At 39.7% G+C, this 21,324-nt stretch overlaps 1 protein-coding gene across 1 annotated transcript; it reads left to right on the top strand.

The window, feature by feature from the left end:
• Positions 1 to 3,262: 3,262 nt before the first annotated feature.
• LOC146382821 (tripartite motif-containing protein 14) lies at positions 3,263 to 10,872 on the top strand. The gene is made up of 7 exons (XM_084933754.1): positions 3,263 to 3,579; positions 5,358 to 6,295; positions 7,418 to 7,513; positions 8,415 to 8,663; positions 8,766 to 8,788; positions 9,149 to 9,303; positions 9,430 to 10,872. Exons 1-7 carry the CDS (start codon positions 3,330 to 3,332, stop codon positions 9,972 to 9,974), a joined length of 2,256 nt encoding a protein of 751 aa, XP_084789880.1. The 5' UTR covers positions 3,263 to 3,329; the 3' UTR covers positions 9,975 to 10,872.
• The last annotated feature ends 10,452 nt before the right edge of the window (positions 10,873 to 21,324 follow it).

The following is a 21,324-nucleotide window of genomic DNA, read 5'->3' as shown; positions in this document are numbered from 1 at the left end:
AGGTTATGCAGATTTAGTTACTAATAAAACTAAAACTAGCTCACTTTTGAGCATCTTTTCTCCTGGGACTTGGGCTTCTCTGTTGCATTGTATACATTTAGATGGTTAGTAAGTCTCATTATTACTTGTTTGGAAGAAGGATTCAATTAAATTGTATTTTATTTATATAGCACCAGATCACAACAGCAGTCACCTCAAGGCACTTTATATTTTAAGGCAAAGACCTTACAATGAGACAGCCATCTGCGGTGACCAGCAGGGGGTGAGGGGAGAGATGCAGGACAGAAGACACGTTGTGGAAGAGTAGGAATCCAAACTAGGAGCTGGTTAAACAGACAGGCCTTAATTCTGCTACTAGACAAACTCAGAAGTACAAGTCAGCCAGTAATCTAGGATCAAAGAGCTCTATTGGAGGGATATGGTATGGATGAATGCATAATGGGTGCATTGTAATGTACAGTGTTGCAGAAAAGTCAGTGTGGTCACAAAAAATTAATGGGTACATGGACATCTATGCAGAGTTTCACTTTCAGGCTCTAGTGATGAAATTTACTCAAACCCAAGTGGACTCGCTCAACTCAGTGACACTAAAAATGTAACACTTGCTTTAAACTTCTTAATTGACTCCATATTGGAGCTGCTCTTCTTTTGCAGGTAGAATTTCCACACTTATTCCAGTTGTTTTACAATCCAACCAATCTATGGTAAGCTTTCAATAGCTACTAACAAAACAAACAATCACCATCTTCCTGTTTTGGTTTTGCAATCATTCCTTCATTTTCCAGGAGCACAGAGTGGCAGAAAGAATTGCTGTTTGAAGGATTGGGACTTACAAGGAACTAATATCGAACAAGTGTCATAGTTTTAAGGCACTGCATTTTTCAATAGGGTTTTCTTTCATAATTATAATTTTTCTTTTGAAAAGAAACAGAATTACATCAGTGATATGGTTTCCACATCTGCAAGTGCACGGGGTACACTTGGGTCAGGTCTTGTTTCTGGAAATTTTCTTTGCAACAGCTACACTCTAAAAAAACTAAATGCAAATAGAAGTTAAGGAGCCAGTACACTGAACTCTTTATCACTGAATGAGATAAAGCTGCTACTACAAAATAAAAGCTTTGAAAGAACAAATTTAGATTTAAAAGAAGGAAAATTATAAAGTGTTTAGCATTAGTATTTGAAAATAAATGTATGTATTTCTTTATTTATATTTATGTTTATTTATTTATTTATAAATGTAAAAGGGTAATAGTTTTTTCCCAAATACTTTCCTTAATAATTCAGCTGCCATAAAAGGCCACGTCTCACTTCATGTTGTAGGCAACCCGAATGAAAAATGCAGTTATGTTTGAGAGCTACAACCACTATGAGATTATGAAAGATTAACCTCTCACTCACAATAGTCCGTTTTTATCCATGTCACATGTTTTGACCGCAAAAGCAAACGAAATTCCACGCAGAGAGAAAGAAAAAAGAGAATTATTGTTCCCATCTAGTGTTTTAAGGAGTAACACCAACAACCCCCTTATGGCAGCTCAGACTTCAAGCACTCAGTACTGCCAGATTTTCAACTCAGGAGTTGTGCTGTGTATGGCTTATGTGCCTTATGGGAATCTGTGGGGTATATGGGGGTGAGATGAAGAATACCTTCATTTAGATTTAATTATATTCCAGTGCAGCTCAGTGTGTGAGGGCATAAAATCACTGCAGTAATTTTTATTTTAACTGAATGATCAAGTGTTATGTTGAGCTTTTCTGTCACTGTACATTTCTTTTCTTTTCTTTTCTTTTTTAAACACAGATCATTTAATGTAAAATATAGTTTCTGTCAAACTCGCTGCAACAGGATGAGTCATGAAGGAAACGAAGAGAAAAACTGGAAGGAAGTTGCACAGGAACTAGGGCGGCAATTTCCCAACAAACTAAAAGTAGGGCAAGCGTGTGTTTGTGCGGGACAATGTGGGATACATCAGAAAAATAAACACACAACAAAGTATGTGTGTACAGCTTTTGCATTAGTATGCCAAAGACATGTAAAGGTCATTTGAATTCAACTTTTCCAACACCCTTGCTAAGTAAATAAGGATAACAGGAGCTCTTCATATAGTCTTATTTTTCTTATGCTCTCACTGTTTGGAATTCTGGTAACTTATTTCCAGTGGCTGTTCTGTCTGATAATCAACTTTTTTTTCTTTTTTTTTTGCATCTCTTTTCAACACATTTGTCAGTTCTAACAATTTAGAGCATATTGTGAAACTCATACATAGTGTGTTTCTTTATGACATACCTACCCTTGTGCGAAATCAAAAAAAATAACTAGCAAAAAAACCCCAAATACTCTTTGAGAATTTCTTTCCACTAACTTAAGTCAGTTAAAACCAGTATCTGGGTATCTGTTGTCACCTCAATGATTTTTCTTTGGGTAGTTTTCATCATATTTGCTCAAGTACAGCTTATGACCTTGTGGTGACTTGCAAGTTCACCCACTGGGCAGAGAATTGGACTTATGGACTTAAACCATGATAAAGGTCTTAAATTATTGAACAGGGAGATGAGGGACAAAACTCCAATACAGTCCTATACCTCGGCATCCTATCTGAGATATTCTGGACAAAGATAAAAAGTGCTGCTTACTTCATTTCAGTTTTTTAAAATATCGCACAACATAAAAGACCCAGTTGCCTTAAAGCGCTTTATGTTGCAAGGTAAAGACTCCACTACAATAATGAAAAAACACCAAAATTCAGATAAACCCTTAAGAGTGAGCACTTGGCAGCAGTGGGAATTAAAAAAACTCCCTTTTACCAGGAAGAAACCTCTGGTGGAACCAGGCTCTGGAAGGTGTAGCGTCTGTTTTTGGGGGGAAGGTTGGGGCTGAGGGGAGAGATGCGGGACAGAGAGCACACTGTGGAAAAGATATCCCACAGAATGAGTTTGGCATAAAAAGGCTGTATTCATATTCATCTGCTGAGATACTAAATGGGGTGGTGTAGCTCCGGATGGAGAGCAGGCCATCTAAGGTTGATGACTTGGTGAATGAGGCATGTTGTATTAAGCGCTTCAGTGTTTAAGTAGAGTAAAAAAGTGCTAAGAACCAGTCAATGTACTTCACTTTATATTAAAAATATACCCCCCGTTTTTTGTTGTTTTTTTTTTTAATTAAGATCAAACTTCAGAGCAGATATCACATCTGCATGCATCTGCATTCGACAGACTGTACCTTTAACTCACTGCCAAAGGGGGAAAGCGAGATTCAAATATCTGGCTCCGCCTCTGCTGCTGCTGCATGTCGTCGCGGAAATAGAAACTAAACAGGGCAAAACAAAATGGGAGCATCGTTGGATACTCCAGCGAGGTGCCCTCTCTGCAACGAGCTGACCCGGGACCCGGTTACTCTGAAGTGTAACCACCGTTTCTGCCAGCGATGCATTGGAGACTTGTGGAGCATTAACCCGAACGGGCCGTACCATTGTCCGGAGTGGAGGTGTAAAACCGAGTACCAGACTTTGCCGTTTCATAGCAGTTTGATACGGTCACCAACTCCCAGAGGACAAGCACAGCCTCGCAGCACTGCAGGTACTGTTAAGATGATTAGGTTAACATTTAAATTGTAACCGGACGAGTGAAATAACGGCCCTTAAAACTACAAACGTGAAAGCGGGATTATAAACTAATGCTAGCTGCTAACGTCAGAGGTCTCCCGCTCACAAGCAAAATGGGCGTTACGCATATGTTCAGTATTGTAAACTAGACTACTGCATACTTATAATCGCATTCTAGCTGTAGCTAGTAAATGTTCACTAGTTTACTTCTAATCCAAAGACCTTAATAAATAGCAAATAGGTTGCGCTTTCTAAATGGAAGATACCATTTGATCAACCTTAGGGGACGTAAAAGTACTATAAAACTAGTAGCACGTGATGGTCTAATCTTTAATTTGCGGGAAAAATGGTTTTAGCAAACCAAAACTTTATGTGCATGTATGACCAGTGACAGATAAAGTAACATATTTTTCGATTGTATTCATTTATTGATGGATTATGTGAAATGAAGAACTCGCAGTTTAGGTTAAAAGACTATATTTTTGGTGTCTTTTTTTTTTTTAGAGCCCAATTGTACCAGTGGCAGCTTCAGGTGAAGGCACCACTTGTCTGTTGGTCATGTAGTCGAGTAGTCATGCACATCCCTACTGCAAACAGTGCTAGGTTGTTGCGTTTTGTGTCATGTTGTTTGGCCAGGTCTCATTTGTAAAAGAAATCTGATCTCAATGGGATGTGCTGGTAAATAAAGGTAAACAAATACATGTGCTTAACAATGGATGGAGCCTGCAGGAAAGAAAATCAATAATACTATTTCTAGCATTTCTTTGGTGTTATATTATGTTGTTAAAAAGGACAACAGACAGAGGACTACCACTCTATCTATGATACATTATACATCATTGCCAACTGCTATACCATTTGGGCTCTAATCTTCTAATCTGTCGTAGTTAGAAATATTCATCTTTAACTGTTTTTGTGAGACTGTTAGATTTAGATTTGAGTACTAAGCAACAATTTTCAGCATTTCAATGTCCATCCATTTTCTTAACTACTTATCCGACGTAGGCCTACGGGAGTGTTAGAGCTTATCCTTAACCCTTCTGACAACGAGTGAACGACGAGGTACATCCTGGTTGCCAGGACTAACACAGAGCGAGAAAGCTGTAAATAGTTAAATAACTTATTCACCTAGTAATCACCAGTAAAATGCCTTTCATATAAAAGTTGGGGGAGTAAAAACCCATAATGCATTCTTAAATAAAGTCTAATTGAAGTAGTATAACATTTAACACTCAAGTGAAATACAGGTACCTCAGAATTTGATTGTATTACAGTTCTTGAGCAAATTTCCTTTGTTTCTTGCTGTCACAAGGTTTAAAACAGAATATCTTAAACAAAGCATTAGCTCTTGTGTAATTTAATGGAAGCAGTGTTCGGCATTTGTTTACAGTGTCACAGATCAAAGTCCAATTAAAACTCTGAGATCAAAGTTTGAACTCTTTTTTAAAGCAAATAGACAGCAGGGTTAAAAGTCTGTTTCTGACGTGTGATCATGAGTGTAAGCAGCACCTTTAAACCTTTAATGCACTGAACAGTTACATCTGTGTTTCTTACCTTCCTTCCTTACAAGGCAACATCATCACAGAACTCCTAAGTAGTTAGTACACTCTCCTCAGTTGCTTAAAGTGGAGTTGAGGGCAGGTGTGCTTGCAGAAGGCAGCATGCAGGTGTTTATATGAAACATTGCTATGAAAGTGCAAACTCAGCCTTCTCTAAAAACAGTTTTGCTTATATTTTATTGCATTTTTTAAGGTTCATCCACCAGTAACAATGAAGAAAGTACATCTGACTCGAGTTTAAGGAGGCCATCGCTCACCAGCCGACTCCTTGGAAAGAGGAAGGCCAGCGCACCTGTACCTGAACAGCCTGAAGCAAAGAGAACATCTGTCGAGAGCCCCTGTGCATGGCCCAGTGACACAGAGATTCCCACCACTTCCTTGTCAAATGACACTGGGGAGTCAACTGCCGTGGAAACATCTAAGAAAGTAGTAGAACCAGAATCTTCCCAATCTAAAGAGGGTGATGGCTCAACCTCCAAGGAGAACTCATCTGCAAGCGATGGGCCACAAGCCATCTCAGTCCAGCATAAATCAGAAAAAGCCGTCATACTGGATGACTCTGACAATGAAGTCGACATATGTGATGCACCTCCTCCGGCAACCCCCAAGAAAGACCTGCAAGTAACAGGGGTATGTGTGACACCAAAGAAGCCTTTGTCAACTCCCACCTCTCACAGTTTTCCTGCAACCTCAACTCCAGGAAAAGATAAGCCTCCTGTGCACCATGCTGGCAAGTCATCTCCGATTCCAAGCAAAATTAATTTACCTGCTTCAGGATCCTCAAGTCATGTTGGCATCTTCTCCAGGGCAGAAAACAAAAGCGCCAGCCCTGTGCCCTGTCATTATTGTCCTAAAACTCGGTGTCAGTCTGCAGTGAAGACTTGTCTGGTGTGCGGGGCCTCCATGTGTTCAGAGCACCTGCGCCCCCACCTGGACACCCCAGTTTTCCAAAATCACACCCTGGTTTCTCCAGTGGAAGACATTTCCCTCTGGAGGTGTCAGGATCACCATGAGATAAACCGTATCTACTGTCGGCAGTGTGCAGTGTGTGTGTGCACTGTGTGTACCGTCATAGGTTCCCATCGTGACCACGAATGCGTCAGCATCAGGGAGGCAGAGAGAGAGCTCAGGGTGAGTGCTGCTGACTTAATGCACGTGAGATCTGATTTCAATGCATAGTACCTGAAGATAATCAGATGAGGAATAATTACACAGATACACATGGGGTAAAAACAAAAATATAGTGTTTTGTGGGAAATCCCTTGCAGTGACCGAGCATCTGAAATATTTGATCTGATAGATATCAGAAGATGAGGTGCTGAGCTGGGTTAACTTTGGACTGGTTGCGTTAATGCACCCCTGGACTATAAAAGAAGCAAACATCCAAAAATATTTCAACTCATCTTGTTCCGACAAGCATAACGTGAAAACAAACACTGCAAGAATAACACGCAATCTAACACACAAACACAGGCAGATAGACAACAAACAAAATCATTACCACTGTAATCACTTTTTGTGCCCATAATGATCTGTAAGCAGGGTTATATTTGGCAATGGTGAGCCGGTCTCTAAAGTAATCTTTGTTTCTGTTTCCTGATATTTGGTTTCTTGATTTTATTCAAAATTATCTAGTTGTCTCTCTTGTCTTTCTGTGTGGTCATGTATCTTCAGTCTTTTGTTTGACCATTTATGATAGCGGATTATCTGAATATAGAATGACCGTTCCTATGAGTTTACTTGCTATTTTGACAGCCGTTTTTAACTAATCATTCGTCATGTAACTTCTAGATGTATTGTAGGAAATCTGTTATCTTCCAATTTACACTGATGCCCCTAGCAGAGAAAACACAGGTCTGTTTATTCACATGGAAAATGTATAAGGTTCACAAAGTTAAAAGATGACAATCAGAGATTTAGAGGGGTACCTTAAAGGTTTTGCAAGCAACAGCCATTTGTATCCAATTTAGTACAAAATAATAATGTTTTTCAGTTGATCTAAGCTACCAGCTTATTAAAAATAACCCTAATCATTTTAGGCTTTTCTCAAAATACGTCTTGGGACTTTATATTTTGGAGAATCTGCTCAAACTACTTTGCTTCAAATTCAAAGTGGCGAAGAACATAGCCTGAAGAACAAAAAATATGTAACTGTCCAGCTGTGAGCATACAGCACTTGTGGCTAAATATAGATATAATCAAAGCCATGGACTTGTGACTTGTTTTTAAATCTTTGTGAACATTTTTCCTCAGGGAAACCTGAAAGAAGAGATCAAACAACTGCAAGAGGCTGAGCAGCAAGTGAAGGACCGAGTGACTGAGCTCGCTCAGAAGAAAGAGACTTTCAAAGTGAGTTGGCTAAGTCTGTTGTTAAATATACATACGTTCGTTCTGCTTAGCCGCTAAGAATTACAAGAGATTTTCTTTCACACCCATTGCATTGAAATTTAAGGGGTTTTTTTTAGAAGTGCATATAATTGGCTAAAATTAGTTAATAAACTTCTCCAGTTCTTTGTTTCATGTCGAATAGGAAGACTTTATACAAGTAATACAAATATTAGGCGGCTTTGTTTGAAAATGTAAAGAAATTAAGCTTAAGGTTTTTAGATTAGGGTTACATGGTCGATTGCTGCCCCCAGCTAAATACTTGTCCTTGAGTAATAGTCATTCATTCATTCAAGTGATTAATTGACGAGCTGTTTTTTTGTATTATTAGGACACTAATCCCAGGGTGCTACATTGCAGCACAAAGCTTTATTAAGTTGCAGCAACTCTTAAATAGAATCTAACACTGAAGTGAGTGTCCGTACTAAAGTAATTCTTTTTCCCATCTGCAAGTATGCTAAAGTCCAAGTGGGATAAATGTTACCATGACTGTGAGGGTCCATGCAGACGTCCGTCTCCCTGCCTGTTATTTTGACCGTGCAAACTCTTCTGCAGAGACTATTCTGTTTACGACTTACCGAGTGTTGCCACTTCCTTCCGACTCTTAGGAGGCAGCCTTGAGTCATTTCTGTTGCTCAATCTGGATTTTATTTTGAGCTGAGGAAACCAGTTAATACAAAAAAGGAAAACATAAAAATGCCATGTTTGAAATTTAAATAGACTGGAAAAGCATCTTACGTTGAAATCTTTGCATTTCTGAAGTGTTGTACGGTATACTAGTAATCGGAAATGAGTAATAACTAACAGCAAAGAAATGCAATACTACCGCAATACTACTACATATATTTATACTGTGTCTGTCTAGGAGGTTTTGAGTGAAGCACAAGCAGGAGTGAAGCAGCAGTACAGTACCATCAAAGAGGCCTTGGAGCAGGAGGAGCAACTGGCTCTTCAGTGTGTGAAGAAGGAAGAGAACCGAGTTTTGGGTGGACTAGAGGAGAAACTCTGCCACCTCCACAGCTCCCTTCAATCCATCCAACAAGGCCTTCACACGCTGGAGAGTCTGGCTGACACCAGAGGCGACAACTCTTTTAAGGACCAGGCCTTCATCATGGTCAGATCATTTTTGTTGGCTTAAAAAATATATGCATATATTTACTGCTGAATTATTAATGTTTACGTAGTAAAATGCCTTTTCTTTTTTCTGACATTGCAGGAATACAGCAAGATTGCCCAGCTGTAAGTAATTTGCTTTTAACTTCTGCTTTGCAGCGGTAAAATTGTCTGCTTGTTGAACATTTCACTAGCTGAATGTGCTCCCAGAAAATCAGTTTTGTAAACATGCTGCATAGTCGTTTACTTTATTTTAATGGAAGTACTAGTTAGCTCACCCTAGTTGGTAAAAGCTGACTTTAAAAGTTCTTTTGCAATGCAATCAGCAGGGATGCTGATTGGGAAAGCGATGTGACACTTTTGTGCTGTGGGTACAAATCCCACACACTAAGTACACACATCTAAGAAATGGAGATTGGATTTATATGTGCAATTTGCTGCACGATAGTCTTAGGGCTCATTACTGACTCAGTTCTCCTTCATCAGGAGTGGTGAGATGGGGAGCTATGTGGAGCAGTTTGAGGCCCCGGAGGAAGTGAATCGTCCCCGGCTGAGGTGTCTGCAGCAGTGGACAGAGAAGCGACTGGACACAGTTGTCATCAATACACAAAGCAAAGATAGAGATCTTAACAGGCTCCTCTGTAAGTCATGTCTTGTTTATACAGCTCACACAGCTAATTACGCCACAGCACTAAATACATGTGTTAGGATATTCAGTTAGTCTTAATTTTCTCATCTAAATTCTTCCTCTTTAATCATGTACACAGATGGCACCATACCCCTCTTGGATTCAGATACGGCCCATCCTAAGCTGCAGCTGTCTGATAACAGCAGAACGGTGACCTACAGCGATGCTCAGCAGGCTTACACGGAGCACGAGGCTCGCTTCAGTTCCTTCCCACAGGTCCTTTCCTCATTAGCACTGGAGGGGGGGCGTTGGTACTGGGAGGTGAGCGTGTCCGTGGATGATGGTCGATGGAAGGTGGGGCTGTGTGAGGCTCAGATGGAGAGGAAAGGCCAAAAGGACAACTCTCGTCTGGGGTTCAACAGTTACTCTTGGTGCCTGGCCTGTGACAAAAGGAAGGTAGAGGCCCTCCATAATAAAGTATCAGTTCCTGTGGATTCAGATGGACTGCAAAGGGTAGGAGTGTTCCTTGACTTTGAAGATGGTATTTTATCATTCTTTAATGTGACACCAGGGGGCAGTCTAGCTTTAATGCATTCCTACAAGCAGAGGTTTACTAATCTTCTTTACCCAGCCTTTTCTGTGTCTAAAACACACTTGTCTATCTGTGATTTGTTCGAGACTTAAACTGCACAGAAGCACCATATCAGTTCTGCTGATTGATTTACAAACTTCATCAATCTGTGGTGCCTTTTTTAAGTGTTAATCTATTTTAGTAAAATGCGCTGTTGTGTAACTTTCTCATGGATGATAGATCTGTCCTACACTGCATACATTCCCTGACTTCTGCAAAGATCTGTAAATGTGATTTTTACATCATTTGAAAGAACTGGAATAAATAGAAATCCTATTCAATATACCTTACATGTAACAGTCAATCACTGGTAGTATTTTTTTTTTTTTTAATAGAAAGGCCAGAATTTTTTAATGGTTTTGTTTTGAGATGATGTATCAACAAGTGAGAACGTTTTAAAGTGGTAGGCAAGTTATCAATGATGATCAATACACAAATATTTTGGATAGTGTTTCTATTTTGAATATTTGTTTTTTAAAATCTTCAGATTGTACTTTACATATCTCGTCTTTGTCATCCTTATTGCTCCTGTTGTGACTCATTTGTCTTTCTACTGGAATAAACTGTCAGAGTTTCCAAAGCTACGTTACTGCGTGCCATGATTCTTCCCATGGGCCTTTAAATAGAAACACAGGTGTGCGAGTGGGTGATGTGTTTCCCCACAACAGGTGACAGTTGGCGTGTTAACTTTTAAATTTCACTGCTCCCACAGCATGGGAGCTTTACTGACAACAAACACTGCCTTTGGCACAAACCCCTGATAGGATGGCAGACCGAAGCAGATGCTAAATTGTCCTTTTCTTTGCAAAGTCTGTGGCTCATTTATTCTGACTAGGGGTCTGCGCAGTTGACGTCATTGAGTGGGATCAGAGTGGTATTTACATAAACTCCTTCTGGATGATTGGTCGAGCGACTGAATGCCAGTGGTTCAGGGACAGCTGTCTGTGGATCACAGTGGATACAAACTTATTAAAGTAGCAAATGTAATATAACTGAAAACGAATCAAAGTCTAAATGGGGCCTGGGGAAAACGGCTACAGTTCTTTTTACATAGTTGAACAAAAACATTTCCCTACAATGTCAACAGCTTCTTCTGACTTTTATTGATGTAATTTCAAACATTTAAGAAACCTGAATCTGAGCAGGTGCTCCAGCCAAGCATGACAGCAATTTCACACTTGCAGACACACGATCCAAAGGTAATCACAAACCCTACGTGGGTTTTGCTTTATTTCTCAGTCGTTTCTAGCCTGCACACAGAGGCAGGATGCGAGACATTTCTGTGAGAGATCAAGAGGAGGAGGAGGCTTAAACAGTCGGGATAATTAAATTCTCCTCTCCCTGTCCATCTAGTGGTCTGTCAGCCACGCTCAGCAAGCTTTTCTGGAATTGTTATCCCTCAATAAGATAAGCTGAGAGCACATAGTATGTTGGTGTAGAACAACGTGGCACATCTTCTTTAAGAAATAAAATGAATGTGATGTGAAGCCCTAAAAATCTCTGTGTGGCTAAATAAAGGGACAAGGTCTTCATTAATGATCCCCATTGTTTCCCACATCTAAAACATAACAGCCAAAGTGTCTACTTGTCAAAATGTCTTCATATTAAGATCCCCTCTTCTATATCTGGCTGCTGTGTCTATGGGAATAGAATCAAATCCCTTAATTACCATGTCAGTGCACGGTAATTACTTAATTCCGTCGATGTGACTGAAAAGGCACAGAAATGAATCAATACTTAATTAGAAGAGCTCTAAACCTGGGGAAGTATTAAGAAAAGTCTTTTGCAATAATCTCCTGTGCAAATGTAGGAACATGCTTCTTCTGTTCTGCTCGTTCATAGTAAAGTAGCACCATAAGTGGGTCAAAACAGGTCTTATTTGCAAGACCTCCGACTTCTGAGTCGGCACTCTCCCTTTTTATTGCAAGCTTTTATCTATCATCATTATCAGGGAAGAAAGTGGAATGGCATGAAATTATTGAGGGTCAGAGATGGTCAAACAGATGGAAGGCAGCAAGACTTCCACTTAAACTGTCTTCTTAATGCCACAGAATGTCACTCCTCCTCCGCTGTGTGTCTCTCTCTCTCTTTTTGTTTTTTATCTGCTGGTGACCTTGTGCTAGCCCCCTTAAAAGTTAAACAAGCTCGTTTTCAAAGTTTGATATTTGGTAACATTTAAATTTGTTCTAGGTCACATCAAAGGTTGTTCTTTGTGGAACTGGAAATAATAGGACCGTGCAGCACAAATTGCCTCATTTACTGAGCTAGGACCAGTAACCACTTCAATTTGCATTTTTCATGGGGCAATGTGCCTGAGTCGACCTTTACCTCTTGGTTCAAGATAAGTCAAACACTCTCATTATACTGATAGGGATACTGTAGCTCCCTGGAGCATATGAAAATCTACATCTATGGTACAGTAACATGGCATAATTAGGTGTCTCTATGGTTTTTCTTTACACTTCCTATGTATAACCTTTCAATATGAATCACAGAGAAACAGAACTCACTGTTGTCCTCAAGGTTTTTCCTCAATTATCAAACACTCTTCTAACAATCTGGATGCAAAAATTATTCTCTACTGGTGGTGGTCAGAGGGCCCGGTGGCGCCAGTGTCCGGCAGCCTCGCCTCTGTCAGTGCGCCCCAGGGTGGCTGTGGCTACAATGTAGCTTACCATCACCAGTGTGTGAATGGGTGGATGACTGGATATGTAAAGCGCTTTGGGGTCCTTAGGGACTAGTAAAGCGCTATATAAATACAGGCCATTTACCATTTACCATTTACAACAGAAATGTTCTCATGGTGCAGCTGTGCTTTCTAATCCATCTATCAAATACTCTGATTATTTTATATTTAAAAAATTTAGCTACTGTAGCCAAAGATACTAAATTTCAGTTTTGAAGACACGTGTGTCATGGGGTGCTCGTTAAAAAAAGTCTTTGATCTGATGTTTTCCTTCAAACAGGCTGAATAAACTTCTTTTTAATTGAATGCATTACTGGCTACTCTAGTGCCTGTCAGTGATGTGCAAAGACTAGAGCATAACTACAAAAAATAGTCTTATCCTAAGAATCAAGCTAACCTTAAAGAACTCATTCTTGTGTTTAAAATTGTATTTAATTCTGCTCTGTTACTGTTTTTATTCTGTTACAATGAAAACTGTTCATATTATGTGACCAAATTTTCAGACAGAAGGTAGTTATTGTGACTCCTCTAAAGGTTTTGATCTGTCCATCATGCAAAGCTACTCTAAATAAATATCACGATGTAAATGACTATAATAAGTCACCTTTAAATCATTTTTATTTTAACAAAATGGTCCAACTACTTTGAACTAGATGTGCAGTCATAATACAAGTGCACCCCACAATTCAGTAACTTGTGTAACCACCTTTAGCAGCAATAACTTGAAGTAATTATATTCTGAGTCTCCCTTTACTGGACCATTGCAAGACCTTGATTATTTTCTTTTCCGCCATTCTGTTGTATATTTGCTGCTTCATTTCTGTCCTTTCTTCTGTTCCTTGACCTACTTTAGGCAAAGCTTTAACTGTCAGTCAGATGACCTCACATTGACTCTAGAGTACTAAACACGGGAGTTAATGGTCAACTCAGTGATCTCAAGGTGGCCAGACCCTGTTGCCGCAAAACAAGTGCAAATCATCACCCATTCACCACCGTGCTTTACAGTTGGTATGAGATGTAGCACTGCATTATGTCCACACATCTCCGCTTTTCTCTTATCTGTCCCAAAGACATTCTTCCAGAAGTGCTTTGTTCAGATGCAGCTTCTTTTTTGAGAGGCAAGTCTTTCTCTAGTACAATTAAAAAAAGACTGCTTGTTCAATCTTTTACTGCCATGAACCTCAACATTCAGCAAGGTAAATTGAGCCCATAGAGTCTGAGATGTAGCTGCTGGGTTTTTTGAAGGTTTGTACAGTCTGACCTTGGGGTGAATTTGCTGGGAAGTCTGGAACTCTTACAAAGATTGGCAGTTGTCTTGAATGTCCCCCACTTGTGGATTCCCAAATTGATGGGCAGCAACAATTGTTTCTCAGATTATTGTTGATGTCTTTCCTGCTAATGATCAGTTAATGAAGTGCACTTACCTTTTTAATTCCCATGAAAAAAGTCAGGGTGTGACTATCAAATAAACCATGGTTTGATATGTTATGATCTCTTTATCTCAGGATATAAATTTAGTACCTGCTAAGGAAACATCATAGGCAGAATACTGGTCACATATCTCTTTAATATCTCTTTAATGAGTTACACACATTCCCCCAAAACATTTTTTTCTGTGTTGTGTTTTTCTGTGTAGATTTTAACCATAGAATTTTTGTAACTATAAAAACGTAATGTGCAAGTATGACCAGTGGTTGGTGCGGTCTGTACATTACCCATGTGGCCATGTCTTCTGTTGGCATGGCAACACTTGGTGAGCTCAGGTGAGCTGGGATACTTACGTGTCTGACTTGGTCATCTGCCAGGCTTGGAACAGTTCATGGAAATCTGAGACACAAGAAATGCCGAGCCTATTGTTGAGTGGCGTGCCCATTTTCTTCCTTCACCTTTCCCCAGGCAAATCAATTTACTTTCTACAGAATGAACGCCTTACGACTTTTATGAGAAAGTCTATCGCTGCATCTGTCCGACAGGCAGGGCTGGGCGAGTGATAAAAATCCAAATCTCACATCTGTTTGCATGGCTGGTCACTATGATGGAAATGTACAAAGAACATTTTTATTCTGTATTCTGTGGCGAATTAAGAATCACGCACAGTGCAGACACTCAAATGGCAAACAATAAGATTCTTTATAATGTAAATTTATTTCTGTCTTCAACGATTGACATGGTAGCAGATTACAAAGAAACAGCAGCACCATTAGTTACCCTCTTTTTGTTGTCAGCTGCGGTGCCAGTTTGTCTCCTCATCCGACCTACCGTCCCACTCTCCCAGTCTATGATCACTCAGAATATCAGCAGTATCTTTCACATAGTTTATTTATATATGTGTCCTGCTGCTCTTTCACTTTGCCCCTCAACAGGAAGGTCAGAATACAGGTCAGAGGCTCAGACTGAGCCTCAGGAAGTGACTGGGATTCAGTGTCTCGTTCAAGGACGTGTTAGTAGAAAGGATTCAGGCTGTCTCGAGAGGTTGACGTTCAGTATACTTGATGTTTTATTTAGTTACATGTTGCTGCCTGTTATAATTTCTAACTCTGAGATTAAAAATTCTTAATTTTTGGTTGTTTTGTCACAATTGCGAGTCACACAATTGCTCTCATACCCTTCAGCTGTTAATTGGAAGCGATTGGGAATTAGCTTCCACTTTGTTTATTAGCTCAAGAACAGTGCGTAGAGAGCTTCATGGACTGGGTTTCCATGGCCAAGCAGCTCCATCGCAGCCTTATATCACCAAGCACAATGTCAAGAGTCAACGCAGTGCTGTAACGTATGCTAACACTGGACTCATAGTAGAGACGTGTTCTCTGGAGTGACAAATCATGCTTCTCTACTCCTGCAATCTAACAGATGAGTCTGGGTTTGGCGGTTTCCTTGTCTGACTGCATTAAATATAAGTATAAATCTGGTGGAGAGTGGATTAAGATGTGGGTTTGTTTTTCAGGCTTGACCCCTTAGTTCAAGTGAAAGGAACTCCTAATCCTTCAGCATACCAAGACATTTTGGACAATTTCACGCTTCCAACTTTGTGGGAACAGTTTGGGGACGGCCCTTTCCTGTTCCAACATAACATGATATAACCAGTGGATGAAGCAAGGTCCATAAAGACATAGATGAGTGAGTTTGGTGTGGAAAAACTTGACTGGCCTGACCTCAACCTGTATTTCTGCCTTCTCCACTTTTCATGTCCAACTGTCCTGGAGCAAAACAAAACAAACCCCAAAGTGCATGTATGAAAACTCTGCCCAAAACTCTGTATACATGCTGTCCCTTATACATATTTATTTATTATTGCTTTCTGTTGTGATACAGCATTGTGTCTCATTTTACATTTTACTCCCCTTCATCGCTGGCTTTATTGAAAGATAATCCCTATATTATGCTAAGAAGAAGAATATTGTCTTCATATGGAGTGCCAAATGTGCTGGGTTTAATCCATGATGATAATTACACTTCATTGAACCGTCAGTCGGCGAAGAGTTGGACAGATTTTCTTTCCAACCATCTGTGCTCCTTTATAAACTTTTTGGCTCTTTTTGTCCATCTGTTGTCCTTTGGCACACTGCACTGACCTTATTAGCATTTAATTAAACAGTATTTGCAGAGATGAGGCTGTTCTTGGTACTTAATCTTAATCAACTTCATTTCCAGCAGCAGAAACAGGAGTGGCTCTTGATGTCTCTGCTTTAACCTCTAGAAGTGTGTCTTGTTCTGACCAAAGCTGGCTGTTCCATACTCAGACACAGAGAAACAGACCTTCTGTGTCTTTCTACTGTTTTATGTTTCCTGTATTGGGTTAATTGTTGACTGTCTAGGACTACATTCACAAATAAAAATGTCTCCACTACTGTTAATTCATTAATATGACAGTCAAAGACCGAGTGTTTCTTAATGATGTCAGTGATGATTAGCCTGTGCTTCCATGTCTTAGATGAGTGACCTTTTATAATTTGCTATTTCAATCACAGACATGGACTCCTATGACCTGCATCATGAAGTCATGTAAAAAGTAAGAGTATCCATGGAAATTGGAAGCAGGTTTGTACCTTTTATCCTTACTTCTTGCACTTCTTGCCTTTTTAATGGCTCCATGACATCAGTTAACTGGACACTTTGACCAATCCTGCTTTAAAGATCCCCTCACCTGCAAGTTTGATGTTTTAAGGGTGTTGTATTCTTGCATTTTAATTCCCAACAAAGCATTTCAACACAATTTCATGACCCTCCATTTATTCTTTTTGATGCTTTTCTTGGTGGATTTTCTAGTGTGCTTATAATCCTGTTGAAAGCTCCACTTCTGCTTCAGCTTCATCTTTCAGACAGACAGCCTCGTTATTTTTAAGCACGACTTGATATGACAAAATTCACAGATGAATAAATGACTGCAGGCTGTCCAGTCCCTGAGGCAAAGAGGCAGCACCAAACTGGCCTCAAATTATATTAGTTTATTTCCTGTCACTGTGCCCAAACACTTTTAAAATTTGTCTGTCCAAAGAAGTTTTCTAAAGCGTCGGGTTTTTAACATATTTTTCTTCCTTTTCTTCTAATCTTCATGTTTTGACAGCAGTTATTTTTTGCCCTGGCGCACCTCCCAAACAGTTTAGACTCATCCAGTTTCTTTCTTGTTAAACAAAAATGCACTTTGACACCAAACATTGTAAGAGTAACCTCTAGTCTTGTGAAATTTTGAGGTTCCTGGAAACTTCTTTTTCCATCAGTCTGGTCTTGGGCTAATTTTGCATGATGACTGAAATCTATATTGATTTATTTGAAATAATTTGGCGATCTTTTAAAAGTCTTTGCCAGACTCAAGTATCCTTGGAGAGCTCTTTAGATCTTGGCGTGATGGCACCACATACTTCAGAGCAAACAGAAAACCAGACCCTGGATATAAGAGAGTTTAAAAGGCAGATTTCACTTCATGAGTCTAACCTTTGGCACCTAATCTTATTCTAACTTTATGGATATTTCCATGTGATTGATTTTTAACATTTAAAATCTGGCAAGGATGTGTTTGAGTATATAAATTTAGAAGGCAGAGGCCTGGAAGGTATTGGCATTGACTGCTTTCAACTTTAAAAAGAACTTTATAACAAATTCTAAAATTGTTATTATTTATAAAATTCATACTTCAGAGATTGTATACATTTGTGTATTTTGCTATTTTGTGGAAGAGGCAAGCTGCAGCCCACTACTTCCAGTTTATTTGCTTTGCTAAGCAGTCTGGTCACTGGCTGTAGTGAACAAATGAGACTGCACTGATTTGCAGACTGACTCAAGCCCTGCATAAAAATGCATTTATTCATTAGAATAGGACCCAGTCTGTTGACACAGCAGTGTACGAAAGCCTTTGATGAAATAATGCAGTGTCATCAGGCAACAAGTGTAACTTGGCTAACTTTTGCTGCAGCTAATTGCAATGTGGGCTGTGCAGCAATCTGCTTCCAGGTGCTTGGATTATACCTGTGCCCATTCATACCTCCTGGAATGTCGTGTTTCTATTCTTTACGTGACAATTTTTGTGATGAACAATACAACAGGAGTCACTTTCCAGAGCTGCAAAAACCTGTTGGACTGATTACGCTTTTGTATTGTACAGCTATGTAGTGGTACATGCTGATATTAGACATAAGCCAGACTTTCAGATCATTTCAGAAAGTTTTCACAGGACTTAAAACTGGAAAATGTTATCAGTATTTTACATGTGGAGGTATTTTTTGATGATTATGTTTCGTGAGATTTGCAGACATTCCTTTATGCACAGCTCAGGTTGATGTTTGGATTTTGTGCCTGTGCCATTGTAACAGTTTGATTCTTTTCTCTTTTTTTTTTTAGCCATTCTGCTGCCGTCCTCAGGATCATTGTCTTGTTGCAGGATCCAAATTCTACCAAGCTTTAGCTGCTGGGCAGGTGGCCTCACATTGGCTCTAGGATACTTTGGCATACAAAGGAGTTCACGGTCAGCTCAAAGACTGCATGGTACCCAAGTCCAGTCACTGCAAAACAAGCCCAAATCATCACCCCTCTACCACAGTGTTCAACAGATGGTATGAAATCTTTGTGCTATGCTTGGTTTTTGCCAAACATGGTGCTGTGCATTATATCCAAACATCTCCACTCTGTCTCGTCTGTCCAAAGGACATTGTGTCAGAGGTCTAGTGGTTTGTTTAGACGCAGCTTTGCAAACCTAAGTCATGCTGCCATGTTTTGTTTTTTTTGTTATAGAGAGAAGAGGCTTTTTCCTGGTAGCCATTCAAAACAAACTATACTTATTCAATATTTTTCTAAAGAAAAAGATATTGTACGGTTCTGAACTTTAACATTTAATATGCCAACAGAGGCGTCTAGAGTTTGAGATGTAGCTCTTGGTTCTTTTTGATGTCAAACAGAGCAGAAAAAGTAATCTCTGTCACACAGCTAAGCTCCACCCACCCTGTGTACAAACCTCCTATTTCCCTGAGGCAACCAATTAGGGGAAAATTGACTTAAAGGGAGAAGAATAAAACAAACAAACAAACAAACGGAAAAACCCTGCGTGTTTCTGAGAGTGATTGAACTGTGCGGTTGCACCAAGATCCAGTGAAACATGATACAGATGATGTTGAACTGCGACACAAGAAAAGTTACAGCTGTAGAGTTTAAGAATTAAAATGTGAAGGCTGATCCCTTATTATGCTCATTTCAAGCTATTAAGCACATTACTTTGACTCTACTACCACACAAATCATCTTTAAGCAACAAACCATCCTTGCAGGGCTATTTCAGTCTGAATCCCCTCTAACTCCTGGCGAGGAATTCAGCATATTACCCAAAATATCAAAATTCTAAACATGTTACAGCTGGACAAAAGCATGTTATTAAAAGGCAGACAGGCCAGTGTGTCTGTAGACATTTTAGGTACTGGTTTCTGCAGTCTGGCGCTCACCCGCTGGTTGCTTTGCATTTGGTCTAATAATGTTTTAAAGTACTTTGGGGAACAACATGCAGGGTTATATCAGCTATGATAAATCAGTTACAGTAAACGAAACAATCAATACACGCAAACGCTCGTTGATTACACGAACATAACTCTTAATGGGAAATCTGGGAGTATTATCACAAGTATTATCACATTTATCTCACACCTACACCATCAAAATGTCAGCTATGAGAGCTCTTCACTCGAAGCAGATTGACAGGCGGTAAGAGATGCTGTGGATGAAAAAAAGTTTGACATTTCTACACATAGCAGCATTGTGACCGGGAGATGAAGCCATCAGCTCTGCCCAGTGCAATCAGGCCTCTTTTTTTGGGAAGTGTAAAAGCAATACATCCTCAATCACCATTTTTATTTCCTCCTGCCTGCCTCCGGAGCCTTCTTTCAACTAGCCGGGATGTTTTTCTATCGCTGATGGAGGCGAACAGCTTCCAGTTTTCTAGGTAATTGGCATGTTGCTTAGTGAGCCTGCAGACGGAAATATTCGATATGAATCATGACATTATGGCTGTCTATATGAAAAGCAATAATTCACATATTGCAAACAGATCACGTTAAGTCTGGCCTTTCAACAGCTACCATTCAGTGGACTGTGGAGTATTTGTCTTTGTAATACGCAGATGTATAATCAATTCTTAAAATGAAGCAAGCTCATTAGAATGAAATCTTCACCTCTCCTGCTATTTCTGCTATTTCTCCCCCTTCAAATATCTTTTGGCCCATTATGAATTCTCACAGTTCGCTCGCTCTTGCTTCCTCTTCACACTCTCATTTATCTCCTCCGAGCTTTTGCTGACTTGAGTGATTTATTCACATCTCAAATTTAGCCTCTTGGTGAAATGTGAATAATGTCTGTGTCCCCGAGGGCAGCTGGCTGGTCACAGCTGAATACATTCTTAGCCCACGTTCTTCCATCCCTGCCTGTCATTTATATACCTGAGAATGAATAAAAATCACCTCTACAAAGGAGAACGAGCTGGCCAGAACTAGCGTGGCAGCATCAAACTGCATGGGTAGATTTTATTGCACTTCAGCAGGTGCACAAAATATCTTTTTATTTCATGTTTCTGCATATAAGAAAGTCCCAATAGCTGCTCCTTAAGGATAAGATTCTAAGCTTAAAAAGCTCACGGTCATAATCTGAATGTGTTGATGTTCTGCAGCTAGTCTTTTTTTTGTTCCAAGCACCATCTAAGTTTAGCACGTTAGCATGAAGACATTGGACGGTTGCAGTAAAACATAAAGTGCTCAGGCTGATCACAGTGGGATGTTTTTTATGTGTGGATCTAAACCTAGAGAGGGAGACACCACAAATGTCTGTGCAATATTTGCTGAGATATTTCACTCTGAAGGACAAAGCACATATTTACACTGCAACCCACAGAACCAAGCCACGAGTAAACATTCATGTTTTTGTGTATTTTTCTATTATTCATGCAGCATTGTTTCTTGATATCAAGACAGTTATTGTTTCCCTGCCAGCTTCCGTAGTTTTAAAGCGCTTGAAATTTGATTTGACATGCTTTTACTGGAAAAAAAAAGAAATATATTCCATTCTGTTGAGGTTTATACAGACTCAGAACTATTTCCAAATATGGTTTGACCCAGCAGCAGCAGCAGCCTGCATGGACTTTGCCTTTAGTTTTTACTCTGCTCCAAAGGAGCATCCTGACCTGCGCATAAAGAACTGCAGGGAGCGAACCGAAGTATATGATAAGTCTCCTGTCCCTCTTTATCCTTG

This window comes from Perissodus microlepis, chromosome 7, assembly GCF_051167445.1.
Source record: "Perissodus microlepis isolate ML-2025 ecotype Zambia chromosome 7, ASM5116744v1, whole genome shotgun sequence".
Lineage (NCBI taxonomy): Eukaryota > Metazoa > Chordata > Actinopteri > Cichliformes > Cichlidae > Perissodus > Perissodus microlepis.
This window is presented reverse-complemented; position numbering and strand designations above follow the sequence as displayed.

Coding starts and splice junctions, on each gene's coding strand:
- LOC146382821 (XM_084933754.1), top strand. CDS start 3,330: ATGGGAGCATCGTTGGATACTCCAGCGAGGTGCCCTCTCTGCAACGAG. Junction 6,296..7,417: donor AGGCAGAGAGAGAGCTCAGG/GTGAGTGCTGCT, acceptor ATTTTTCCTCAG/GGAAACCTGAAAGAAGAGAT. Junction 7,514..8,414: donor AGAAGAAAGAGACTTTCAAA/GTGAGTTGGCTA, acceptor GTGTCTGTCTAG/GAGGTTTTGAGTGAAGCACA.